Here is a 14,576-nt window from a genome sequence, read left to right on the forward strand (position 1 = left end):
TGCAGACCAGGAAATGTGTCCAGGATGTTTCTGAACAAGTTACTAGGAGCCGACAATCTGAATGTCCTGAGGATGAGATCTCAACAAACTTCTGTTATTTTTCCATCGTTAGAGATAGGCCAACATTGGCAGACATTGGCCCAACATTGATAAACATTCGGCCAATGCTGGGTCAGCGTCTGAATGCTATCTGGGTACTTCACAATTACAGCATAAAGCACAAACAATACCGTATCAGTGGACGTCCTGATCCTGACCGTGAAGATACAGATAAATGCTAACAACCAGACTCCCAATAAACACAGCACCAGCTTCCATTGAACAGTTCCTGGGTCATCAATTCCAGTGGTCATCTGAAGCAAGTGTTTGCTGAAATGTACAAACAAACACATCATGTACAATTGCACAAAACTGGTTATTCACTGCAAATTTAGGTCCTGGCAGTGGTGCCTTCACAGCTACAGCATGTTCGGCTTGACTTGACCTACTCTACAATATGCAAGACCAGGAAGTCAAATGGCATAGACATCAGGCTGAGTTAACCTCATTAAACAGGGGACCAGAGTCAGTGTGGTTAATGTTGCATTCAGACAATACATGGAAACATGGATTCATTACAGAACTTGTCACGGAAAACAACACTACAGAAAAAAACTCAATCATTTCATTTTGTAACTGAATTGTTTATACAGTAAGAATGATTATGCTATCTACTTCGGTTTACTAACTTTATGAAATACAGACATCAGTCACTACTTACTTTCACAATCCTTGCTATCACTCTCTACAGTCAATATCACTACTGCCTAGCAACCAGTTATTGTTGCGGACCAGTTGTCGCCAACACCTGGCTGTAGCGCTTGCGCATACATCTTGACTCGTACTTCTGTAGTATTTCACACATTGATACATCCAAAAAATGATAGGTTACAAGAGTTAAAATTACTGTGAGTATTTTACGTTGTAGACGCTACAAATATGAATCCCTCAGAAGACGAGAGACAAACACATCGGGGGGGGGATGTCATGTGACCATTAGTGTATTGCCATGACATTTCATAAACGATGAGAATTGAATGAATATCATCCTGGTCGTGTTGTGAATCTACATGACTTTACAACTCAGTCTATAAAAAGTGCAGAGTTTAATTTGTCTGAACATATCCATAATGCCAAGACTCAATCACCAAACTCTGAACTGACCCAAATTTGCATCTCCGTTTTATGGACTCGACAGATTACATGCAGACGATACTGACAAACTGTAACTGTCAATTTTCACCTTTATCTTTTTGTTCTTCCCCAAGAAAACAAACACTGCAAAAACTGTAAACTACTACCCGAAATGTCAACTCTGATAAGTTCAACCCCTCGATGACATCTCCATTTTCTCAACAGCTTATATCAGCATCCACATTCACATTGAGAGTGAGTTTTGTTCTTTTAAATTTCTTTATGTTTTAAACAAATTCCAAAAATGAAATTTCTTCAGCATGTCAAGATTTGAAACACGATAGTTTTATTACCAAGTTTATGTCAAAATAAGTGAATGACATAAAGAATTCAGAAATGTCAAAAATTCGTCTTGTTAGTTGCAGGGAAAGCACAACCTACACTACCACGCTTCATGTTGAATACGTTTAAAAAAAAACACGATCGGCAACTGTAAACAAGCAGAAAACATCGGTGAATAGCTGATCTATCATCATGACAAATTTAATTTCATTCTGTTACGAAGTTATTTAGCAAATCATAAAAAAATAGCTGATCTATCATCATGACAAATTTAATTTCATTCTGTTACGAAGTTATGGAGCAAATCATAAAAAAATGGCGATAACTGGTCTCTAGCCAGTAGAGGAACCAGTTGCTGATGATGATCACTGCCTAAACGCCCAGATAGGAAACAGTAAACCATCTGTACCCAGCATACATCACATAAACGTGCCAATGCTGGCATCGTTCTGGCCTGTACCATTGGTACTCCTGTACCTGTACCATTGGATTTTCCTCTACTCCCTGTCTGACCAAGACTTTATGATAAGTAGTACTGAACTTAATGGTCTCCTTGTCCCTGTCTTGTGCTCAATCCGAACTCCTGAATGAATATTGTCTAAAGTTCTATATACTGTAGACAGAAGAATGTCATGGCTTCCAGCTATCCCTTCTGCAGTAGCCATACCCTCTTCAAAATCATCTAGAACCAGCTTTATTTTCTCATCTGCTGTCAAATCTGTCATGTCATTAAAGGAAGTCATCTGCTACTAAAGGTGAGATAACTCTTGATGTAGTAGGGTTCATTCTAACGCCTATATGAGTTGCCTCCCATATTCAGTATATAGTGTAACACCACTTTTAATATTCTATTATCAGTATTGAGAACTAAGATTTTCTTAATAATTTCTGCAAAAACTGTAAGTAAGTAAAAGTCCATCCTCCAATTCAGCAAGTTTTCAGTGTTAAACAGAATTTGCCTAATAACAAACCTCCAGTATTCCTCGGAAGATGAGACCATGTGAGTTGTGACATCAGGAGACAAGGTTGTCGTTTTCATATGCGATAACCCTGTACCACTGACAAGAGAGGATGAATTTGTTCGACTGTTCACACCAACACACAGGTCAGTGTTCCATTCATTGGTGCACAGGGTCCATGGAAGGAATTCACTGAATGTACCAAAGAGGTAGTAGAGGCTCCAGGCGAGGATGACGCTGTAGTAGATGCTGACGATACCGTTGACTACAACCATGCCGTATCCTATACCTGCAACAAGGAAAATGTTTTTATGATAAATATGATATTTTGGGGATCAATATGATATTTTATACTCATCCTGACTTACATTATTTTCTTCTGTCTCTTTCAGCTCAAGTTATAGTGGAAACGTCTCTTGAAAATAGTAAAAACATCAAACCCAAATGCACTACATCCTGTACATGCGTACCATCAAAACCATGATAGTGCAATGACTCGTCACTCTGTCCATTTTCAAATCCAAACTTACTGCCAAAGCTAGTGGAGAGTGGAGACGGTTTTGAAAGAACTGCATCTTTGAGTCAGGATAAGTGTCATTATATAATCTTTATACCCCAAAATACATATTTTCCTTATCATGACATTACTTGCTTAGATCTATCTGAAAGCTGGAAGGACAAGTTCAGCTAATTATTTAGGACATATAAATACTATTCCTTTAACCCCTGTTAAGTAAATCTTCATGATGCAGATACACAAGGTACCACATATTTTATACAAAAGAAGTAAATCACAAGATTTTGTGGATTTTAAAGATGCATGTCAAATTTGTTGTCTGCTTGTCTTGAGTTGATCTGTATGTTAAGAAAAGATCATAATAACTGAATCGATACTCATGATCTGATTTATGTAGTAGAATGGGGGTATGGACTCTCAATCAGTGGTTATGGGACAGTCACTTCACTGAATTTGCATGAATATGGGCAAGTTCTTATCTTCTTGAAAGCACTGTCAACAACCAAGGGACAGAACTGGGTCTGCGACACCTTCTATGAAAGTCCTTAATGTAGTCACCAGGTTACGAAGACACTTTGAGACTACCAGAAGCATCCATCCATGACTGATGGACTTGTACTCATGAGCAGTTGCCATGGCGCTATGACTTTTATTTCATGCAGACTGGATGCCCTAGGAGAATTAAGTCCCACCACCTGGTAGGCGCTCAGAATCACTGCTCTAATCCAGAACATGGTTGTGGTTCTCGAGACTTCAGTAGAAGTGCTGGGCGATATAGTGATGAACACTCGATCCTTATTCTCAGGGATTTTGTTTTTAGATAAACTGTCAGAGCTCTAGCAGGGCACAAAGATAGATCTTCTGTAACTTCTTGCCCGAAGATAGAGCTGGGATATGAAAGTTTCAGTCAGGCTGCTCTGGATCATAAAGTCCCACCTAAGACCAGAGTGGACTGGGTTCCTAGGTTCATTGTCAGGACAGAAGTTATGTCCTTTAAGTTAGTGGCCAAAGAGGAGCCTTTGAAATGTCTCAAATGACACAAATATTCTGCAACTTGAGAATGTGTAGTCTTTATTGCTGAGATTCTCTTCAGCCATGCAAACTGGTCAAATTTCTTCTATTTGTAAAGACTCCAGACAGATCCTTTCAAAGCTAAAGAGACAGTCTTGGCCATTCCAAATGAATACCCTCTTCTGGTAAGGTAGTCTTTCATCTGTTGGAGTTTTAGATTGTGTTTCCCACTAATGCCCTGAGACTACCAAAGTCAGTCTCGTGTTCCCTGTTTGCATAACCTTTTCTAGGATTCCAGAGCTCTTTGCTAGGTGGCACAGGTTGAGCGAACGCATATGACTGAAGTCCCTCCCAGGATATCTATGGTCCATGCCAGTTGGTCTGGAACTTGTCTTGTGTGGCTTGGAAAGCACATCTGCTATCACAAGATAAGTGCCTAATCATTTTGACTCTGAGTGTAGAAGACAGCAAACATGAAATTTGCAATTCATTGTCCTTAAGAGGGGGCTGAAATAACATTAACTTTACAATGCAGTTATTGCTAACTCATGATGAGCAGTAAGTTGAATATGTCCTGGCCAAAAGTTGGCGTCTGTCACAAAAAGTATTATGGCATGTTACTTAAAAACACCTTAAACACTCTGACATCATTTTAGTTTTTGGTCACACTAGCTTTAACTAGTTGTGAGTGACACAGCAGGTTGGGTTTAAAGCTGCACGGACAGTACTGAATATCCAGGTGTATCACAGCATTTCAGTATCAGTGGAATGAAAGCGGAAGTGATGCTGACTTCAAAAACTTACAACTGGGCAAATCCATGAGCATGTCAAAAACATAATCAGCAATGCCTTAAACTATGTCACACATGAGCAGCTTATAAGTTGACACACCAGCTAGCCCTCACCTGACTTCCACAACTTATCAGATGTACTTTTTATCAGTTCAAACTTTTTATTGTTTGAATTAGTAGTGCCAGACATGACCATGTCTCACCTTGAAACAAAGGGCAGATAATCCACCTACGTCCTGGACCACGACTGGAGAACTGACAGAAGAGCAAATCCAACACTGTGGCAGGCAATGCACACACAAACATGGCCAACAAGTATGGGATGAGGAACACACCTGGAAATATGCCACAAGAGTAAGCTATATGAGTCCTGACTCTCTCAATCTGATATAATATCTAATACAATAAAAATGACAATGTATACATACTGAAACCTAGTACAAACACTGATGTTGAAGCTGTAATGATATACATTACATCACTGTTTGAGAGGCATTTTCAAAGTTGTAAGTAATAGGGAGGACAAGTTTTTATGGATGATCAACTCCTTTCTTGTACGTTTCATTTTAGGTACTTATACTGTTTTCAATGATCCATAAAGACTTGTCATTCATATACATGACTACTTCAAGTTTCCAGAGGTTCCACACAATATAATGAACATGTATAGCTACTGAAACGTAGCACAAACACTGATGTTGAAGTTGTATGGATAAATCCCATGCTTGTCATAAAAGGCGACTATGCTTGTCATAAAAGGCGACTATGCTTGTCGTAAAAGGCGACTAACGGGATCGAGTGGTTAGGCTCACTGACTTGGTTTACACATGCCATCAGTTCCCAATTGCGCAGATCGATGCTGATACTGTTAATCACTGGATTGTCTGGTCCAGACTCGATTATTTGCAGACCACCACCATATAGCTGGAATATTGCTGAGTGTAGCATAAAACTAAGCTCACTCACTCACACTGTATGGATAAACATGACTATTTCAAGTTTTTAGAGTTTTTACACAAATGCAACTTTAAAATATGGCTAAAGAAGGCACATACAGGTACAAAACTTTTACTGTGAGATAAACAGTGTCTGACATAACTTTATAAATTAAAATGCTCACCACCTCCACTTTGAAAATAGACGTAAGGGAATCTCCATATGATGGGTAGTTCAACCATGCAGCTGGCCAGATTGATGACATACATCACCCTGTCGAAACATGTGACAGCCATCCTTGCTCAAACCAATGCCCCGTATGTGGACTGATGTATGTGTATGTGATGTAACTTGATTCAGGGTTCTCAGGAAAATAGCACCTTCTGACAGACACAGCAGTATCAGAATCCCATGAGGTCAGACATTTTTGATTCTGAGAGGAAATAGGATAGTATTCAAAATGTGATACCAGGGCATAATCATAATCTGCCTTAGGGACAATTCATAATTTATGGCTAGAGGGGTGATTATGATTTTGGTGGTGAAGTTTGTACAATGTGAAGACACCAAATCCCATACATTTAGCAATATTTATGTGCAAAATTGCTGAACTCACCTCCACTTTGTATTCATGTACAAATAGATAACCCTCTACACCCCAGAACAAAAGGTGACTAACTCTTGTCATCATGCATCCCCCTTGCCATAAATTATGCATGGTCCCTTAAAACATTTTCAGTTCAGTGATCATACTCAAAGTTAATAATAACTTTCAGTCTTAATCATTGATAAGGCCAGACCAATTTTATTTTTTGTTTGACGGATTTTTGTGCTCAGAAGACCCAAAGGTAGGAGGTAAAACAAAATAAAAATATAATTACCATCAAAGTATTATTCCATCTAAGTACTCAAAATATATTACATTTGACAAGTTATGAAGTGTATATGGGGCAAAAAACAACCTAACAAGAGATTGTCTTGTCAGTTTACATTTTTGGCCAATGGAAACATTAAGATTTTATTTTTTGAGAGGGAAAATTCACTCTTATTTTTATTCTAATTCTTGAAAAAATACAGCAGGTTACCAGGATCTGACACTCTGTAAAACAAGAAATAAAACTGGTCTGGCCTTATCAATGATTAAAACTAAAACTCATATTTCATATTCTGAATTTTAAAAATTTTGAAAACATGCTATGAGAAATTTTAATCACTGTACGTGTAAACTTTCTCAAAACTATAAAATGCATTAAAAGGGAAACTTTTAATATTTCTTATTGGAACCGATTTTTAATATTGTTAAACAGCAACAGGAAGAAAGAGATATTAGCTGGAAGGGGAGAATAATGTACCCTGTAGAATGAATAAAACACATATTACTAATATAATACCAGTATTAGTTCATAGAATGGGTTTGAAGCACTTAAACAGAAAAATGGTTGCAAACCTTTCATATATATTAAGTCACTTTTTAGCTGAGGTCTGTGCCCACCATTCCTGCACTATTATTTACCACAGGTCAAACGATCTGCTTAAATGACTGACCCCCTAGTGTTACCTTGCATGGTTTGAACCTGTCTCACTTACACCTTGTTCACCACACTGACGTCAGTGACGAGTTAAGGCTGTCGGCAGCAAGTGAAGGCACTGAGCAGATTTCTGTAGTCAGCACATTCTTCGTATGACAATCACTATATATTGTGCATGTAGCCCTAAGTAAATTTATAATTTGTGTGACACTGTCATGACAGATGTATAGATTTAACTAGTCAACCGAAAAACAGGATTCACACCAGGAAATTAATACTTCAAAGACACACGGCCATGCTTCTGGCAGTTGAGCATAAATACTTTCCGGTAAATCTCTGCATGGTAGAATTTGGTAATTTCTAAATCTGGTTGCTAAGTAACACAAGTAACAACGATAAACAGCGACTAAAGTGCTTCTGAAATGTCAATGTAATAACACTGACAAAAACAATCTTGCACGCCAAAAGGCGTTCCAACATCGTCTGCAAAACGTGATCGACTGCTTGGTCGTATAGCGTATTTTGTTCTTTTGAATACGTCCTCAGCGTGCAACTATAAGGCATCATTTTCACATCGACTCAAATGGCACAATTAAAATCGTTCAGATCGAATACATACCAAATGACGTCTGTTAAAAATATTCCGTGTAGTACACCGACATATTTTTACTTTGCTGCGTATACTCAGATATGTGATTACTTTCTCTTTAGCCTCCTATTTTGCCCAAACACAGAAAACACACCGAAACACTTCCGCCTCAATTTGCATAAAATGGCGATCTGACAAAGAGCCGGGCTGAGCCGGACTGAAGAGTATAGTGAAAATGAATAACCAAATATTAAAACGAAACGTGCGCACCGCCGCTGCAGTGTTCGCAAGTACATAGTTTTACCAGTTTGAATCAATGCAGTAAAGTGATAATGAGACTACATAGCTAATTCAATGTAGAAGATTCAGTGTCTTGATGTGTTTTGTTCTGTGAAGATATGTATTTCACTGCATGGTGTCTCTGAGTGATCGAAGCGCTGGATTTAAGGAAGTGACAGGTTCTCTTTTCGCCATGAATAACGTATTGGTGAGCCCCAATTAAACTTTACTGATTCTTGTTGAAACGTCACAATATCTATGCATTATTTGGAATCGGAAATTGGTAGATGTAAGGAAGGAGAATGTGCAAAAATAACAATAGATTTATGAAGCCAATAACTGGATTAATGCACAAAGATAACAATGTATTTAAATAACAATAAGGACTTATTGCACTAAGAACGTAAATACCCTTCACTGCCTAGTCGCTCTAACTGGTGGGCTACAAAGGAGACCCTACTATCTGTATGCACATAAATAGGCCACTAATTATAGATCCAAAAGAGATTTTCACTACATAAACTACAATACTCTAAACGACTAACTACTTAATAAATTGAACTCAAAACTGAATACAAAAGAAAGCCCTAAAACAATCACACGCACATCGCAATGAACTTCACTTATCTCATTACAACCAGTTAACCTAGTCTGTCTCAGACTTCCTGAATCACATTATTTTCCCTACTACCAAGCACTCTTTGCAATGCTATAACTTTGAATGAAGCAAGTCTAGATTTCCACAGTTTCAGAATCTCTGGTCTCCGTGGAACTCCATTTCCATTCATATGGTTAGTTTGTTACCCACAAAATTATATGTAATCAGGGCTAAGCACTGGTCAGTCCTTAACCCTGGAAAGCTGCAGACCCTAAGAGCCCAGGACCATAAAGATTTGTGTTATCAGAATTTGGAGGGACTATGTTTTAATATGGAAATAATACTCCTAGTTATTGCATGTGGATGAAAAGCTGCCGGCCATATGGACCTGCAAAAAACAAAAACTGTGGATTTCAGTCGGCTTCGGGCCATAGGGCCGACGTTATAGTTAATTTCGAGGGCTGGCTAACCAAACTGGTGCCCCGATTACACAGGCGGGCCAGAAGACGCAGGTTTGACACCGATTACGCTGTAGACAAACTAAACCATATTCGACAACCAATCAATATTTAACAAATCAACTGATGGGCATAGTGACAGCAATCCATGACCCGCTCGACAAACAACACGATGAAATTATAATTCTAACAGTGTCGTTCAGAGGACTTTCGGCAATAATAAATATCAAAGGTCTACTTAAATTCATAAACGAAATACTGAAAATCACACAGGATAAGGCCTTAGACAAAAAAGGTACAGTTCGCGTGGAACCCAGCCAAGCCGCCAAGGCGGCACTTAAACTAAGTTAACAGAACTTAACTGAAGTGAGTGAGTGAATTTGGTTTTGCGCCGCTTTAGTAATATTCCAGCAAATTCACTACGGGGACACCAAAAATGGGCCTCACACATTGTACCCACTGGGGGAACTGAGCCGGGTTTTCGGCGTGACGAGCGAACGGTATAACCACCAGGTTACTCCACCACCCAAAGTTAACTTAAACATTGCATTATATAAAATCGAAGTCAAAAGCCTGCAAAAAGAAATAATAAATACCCCCCAAAAAATAATATCTCCAAAAAGTGGCAAAGTTAGTACCAAATTTAAATGTCCCAGGACCACTCGGTAACATAAAATCTACCATCAAATATATTGTAAAGGAGGTAACAAAATTGCTAGCAGATCACGCGACATTAAGTACCCTCTACAGACTACAGGTCCGTGTAGTTCAACACTGTTTGGGAAGTGTTATGACAAGCCTGTTACTGATCCCTCATACACATGTTCGCTGTTACACTAAAAAGCAGACAGGTTGTTATCTGTTTTACAAATGTTCAGTCTCGCAATGAGTTATGCATCGGACTGACGTATGAACATATTTGCTATGATACCCGTGAATATATGTGATTAGTTCTGATTAAAACACTTTTCCTAAGCTGTTTGTTTTCCTGATTGTTTGAAACCCTTCACTTTTAACATGAGGGCATTTGATGACGCTCTATGTTGTGATTGCATGGTTGAAATATTGGTATCACGTGCCCGGAAACGAGTTGCAGAAAATACATAAAACGGTAAACTGAATAAAATGACTGCATTAGGCTTTGGCTTGGATGAATAATGATTGTATCCTGTAACCGTGCAAAGGTTGTGCCCTCTGTCATGGGAGCTCAACGGAGCTCTAAGCTGTGAATCGTGAAGGCGTTGTGAGGCTTCATTATTGTCTGCAGCTTGATGCAAAGGAGTCGTTGCCACAAGCTGTATGTGAAGTGTGTCTTCCACACATTGGCGATTGATTTAAACATGGTGTTGGTGTATTTCAGCACCATTGTTTTTCGCTGTTTTGACAATATTTCATTTAAATCAAACTCAAATCAGTTGCTTCACTGCCATTAAGCTTTAAGCATACAAATAATTGCATTTGCCTTACAGTATAAATGACGTTTAAGTTTGTACTTGGCTATTGATTTTTAGGGCGTTTCCATACTTTTTGTTTAATATATTGTTCATTCAGGCACGTCCGCGAAAAAGCTTGGAGTGGAGTTCACCCTCACCTGTCAACCGATTTTGACCTGTACCGACTTCTTGATAGAAAGCTTGTTGAAAGAGTTGAAGAGCAAGTTTGTGAATACCCTCTCTGATCTTTGACCGGGGTTATGCGTTGATGCCTGCAGAAACCTGGTCGCTGCAGGATGTTGTGATGCAAATAAAATAACTGTCAGTGCCACCTTGTCACAACTTGGGTGAGTAGAACTTTGAATGCTCACTTATATTCACAAACGAGATACCGACACATATTCCAGATATGACTCTAATCACCACCAGTGAGAAGACTCTCTTTCCATTCGGTATCAAACCTCTATAAGTGTTGAAATCCATGGCAAGAAAGGGTGAGGATGACGAGGACAATGAAGAAGCAGGAACCCATTTCACAAAACTTTCGTAAGCCTAAGGTCTCGTAACTTTTCTCGTAACATTCCTACTTCCTATGTTACAGTACAGCAGGTACGAAAGTTACGAGAAAATTTATGAGATCTTAGGCTTACGAGGGTTTTGTGAAACGGGGCCCGGATAGTAAATAATAACTCGTTGAAGTGTTCACCAAAATATTTTCAAGCAGGGAGATTCTATACAATTACTCCTTGTGTACACAAATATTTGCAGTGATGGTATAAGCAGGCAGAGAGTAATTATACTACTACTCGTTGAGGCGTTCACCAGTATTTACAGGAATAGAATAATGAATCAGGCAGGTATTCCACAGTTACTCCTTGAAGTGTTCACTTTTATTTGCAGGGATAGAATACTAGTAATCAAGCAGGATTATTTTACGCAATTTACTCGTTGAAGCGTTGATCAGTATATGAACAGGGATGGACTAATCAAGCAGGGACATATTATATAATTACTTTCAAATCTCAGGGATAGAAAAATCGGACAGGGAGACATTCATCGGTCTCAAATGAAATCAAACGGACTATACCTACCTTATATATACAGTCAGTAAGTTCTTGAAGATTCCAGCGAGTCTCAGCTACTCCACTGGTATACGCCATGACAAGAGAAACATTGTTTCACAACGTATTACACTGCAATGTGCTTACCCACAGTTCCCCTTCCCTCAGATAGCTTTCGTTGACCACAAACTCCAAGCATTTTTACTAGGGAAACCTGAGCAAAAATTGAAAATATACATGTAATAAACTTCTTGTCTGAAAATGTTGTTTTCAAAAATATTGACAATATGATACTTCTAAACAGTAAAAATGCAGATTTCAAAACATAAAACCAAACAATGTAATGATCACCGCCCGGCAGTTGTATTTGACTCTTACGGTGTTAACTCCCATATCCGCACAGAACGCAGTTTGAACGAAACAGCACCAGGTAGCTACGAAGGTTTACCAACACAAACACAAACACAAACACAAACACAAACACCAATGACACTTTGCTGTAATCGTGTCACACTCAGATTACCATCACAAACTACTCATTACATATCTGTTCTCACATCTGACAGACAACCTCCAACGGCCAGTTCCGTCACAATAATAGAATCGCATAATTGCCCTGTTAAAGAATATTCAGTGTCTAAACGCTGCTGCAAAATTACCATGAAATCATTTTACGGGTCGAACGTTGCTCCAATCTACTTTCCAGAACTCATTAAAAATACCAGTGAAGGAAAATATTCTTTCTTCATACCTACTTTTCAGGCAATTGATAGTGCAGATTCATAACAGCGGAACAGTCTCTCTCTCTCTCTTTCTCCTCCTCCTCTCTCTCTCTCTCTGAATTATTCAAGAACTAACCACCTCTCAATCCCCATTCAGGACTCATTCAGATAGACTCCCTTTCCAGTAAGGACACTTCAGGAAAGTACTTTGAACAGCTGAATTCAGCTGAATTCTAGTACTCTACAATTACATAAATTACTAAATACAGGGCATGAGACCCTGTATATTCAAGCTGTTTTAGGTTCACCAGCTCAAGGACAAGAAATCCCATTTACATCCCTCCCAAACAGTGTATGGGACATTTCCCAGGAAGTTCTGCCTTCCACGATTTCAGTAGAGATAGTGAAGACTCTCCGACAAGGTTGGAGAAGGGATATGTCCTTGGCAGCGAGTTTGGATGTTCACACATTGTACACCAACAGATATAGAGGTGCCACACCTAAGGAACCAGTAGCGATAGGACAACTTGGTATCCGTGAGGCAATTTTGGCATTTTATATATCAGTATATTGGCTGTGCTTAATATGCTGAATATTTTCCAACACATTAAAGACGAAAGGGACAGAGAATTCAGTAATATCCATAATTTTATTGCATTACGAAACAGGTCATATTTGTCAATCTCGATGCATCTCCCTTTGCTGGCTCCGCATTCTCACAGTAGCCAATCAGCTAAACCGCCGTTACAACCTACCTTGCCAGTGACATCAAAGACAGCGGTTGCAGACTCGATGGTTTGTAGGCAGTGCGACTCGGATTTTGAAGTAAATCAGACAAACAGATTGACAGATCTGAAACTTTAAAACAATACGTGTAAGAACTCATTCTGTCTCTTTCAGAGTTCCTCTTCATCATTTGTGTTGCCAAGTTTAATCGGTTAGATAATTTAAGAAGCGAAAGTGAGTTGTGATTGGTACGCTCAGCGTAGACATCTGACTGGATTTAAACGTCAGCAAAGGGAGGTAATAAAATCTATACCTTGTATGCCGTTGATGCATACAAGATATAGTGGAAATGTATCGTAAGGTATACCCTGGAGATCATCGATGATGGAGAAGCCTTGGTGTGGTCAGTTGTTATTGGCAGCGGGGTGTATTGCAATGCACCTCGCTTATTCACAGGACTCATTCAGCCAGCCAGACAGCGACATTTATGTGTGAGGTAAAGTAGGATTATTTGAAGACCACCGCCATATAACTGGTATATTACTGACTGTAGCTCAGCCATTCTGACTCACAGAGCATACTGTATATGAATATCAAATACAATCCCCGTGTGTTGTGCCACACACAGAATCGCTAGTGTTTCAGATCGACATCTGTACAATATCTGCAGAACGATTCTGTTAAACCTGTTAAACGCATCATTCTCCCACTATGTTTGCCTGTAACCTTAACAGAAGCACTTGTGGAATCTACTTGTATCTACTAATTACTAAGTGCATACTGGGGCATTGAGTCATATTGATACACAAGATATATCTGTATCTTGAGCGTAAGCAGTTTACGTGCTTCGAATCTTTACATTAAAGTGTTTTAGAGATAAACAGGATAGTAGATCAATTGCAATACCTATCCACATGAAAAAGTATATGTTAGATAGTGGTATGCTACATCGATACTGTGACTTCCTTGTTGGAGAAACAACTGCCGTCACCACCATCATCACCTCCGTTCGGTCAACCAGGAATACCATCGCTGGAATTGTTGCAGTTACAAAACACGGCATTCCTTTAGCTTAGAGTATTGGATATGGAAACATTAACGACAAAACCCTTCCCACATCCTTGCGAAATCTCGACGATTGTCCACTTCTGACATTATCATGAATATGTATTTCTATCAGCAGTATTAAATAAGGTCAGTCTGCACATGTCAAAAGTAAAATGTCAGAGGTCATATGAGTCTTTAGTCCCAGTGCAGTAATGAGCATAATATTTGTCTAATGCATCAACACATTCTCTTAATTATCTCTACATTATCTTGGCATTAGTTTATTGATATTTATGACAATCATATCAGATGCAGGTCATTACATAATGTGTCTTCCTTTCCACTTCTGAAAAATTAAATCAACACAATAATACTTGTACATAGACTAGACTAGTTTTGTTGACT

The 14,576-nt window shown here is 38.9% G+C and overlaps 1 protein-coding gene across 1 annotated transcript in view; it reads right to left on the bottom strand.

The window, feature by feature from the left end:
• The window catches only part of LOC137267806 (sodium- and chloride-dependent betaine transporter-like), a 29,640-nt gene extending 21,707 nt beyond the window's left edge, over nucleotides 1-7,933 (bottom strand). The window contains exons 1-5 of the mRNA XM_067802244.1: nucleotides 7,878-7,933; nucleotides 5,914-6,162; nucleotides 4,997-5,128; nucleotides 2,487-2,763; nucleotides 231-369 (exon numbers count right to left, since the gene is read on the bottom strand). Of these exons, the coding sequence (XP_067658345.1) occupies nucleotides 231-369; nucleotides 2,487-2,763; nucleotides 4,997-5,128; nucleotides 5,914-6,025 (660 nt within the window). The 5' untranslated portion in view covers nucleotides 6,026-6,162; nucleotides 7,878-7,933. The remainder of the gene's footprint in view (nucleotides 1-230; nucleotides 370-2,486; nucleotides 2,764-4,996; nucleotides 5,129-5,913; nucleotides 6,163-7,877) is intronic.
• Between the last annotated feature and the right edge of the window lie 6,643 nt (nucleotides 7,934-14,576).

This window comes from Haliotis asinina, chromosome 16 (genome assembly GCF_037392515.1).
Source record: "Haliotis asinina isolate JCU_RB_2024 chromosome 16, JCU_Hal_asi_v2, whole genome shotgun sequence".
Lineage (NCBI taxonomy): Eukaryota > Metazoa > Mollusca > Gastropoda > Lepetellida > Haliotidae > Haliotis > Haliotis asinina.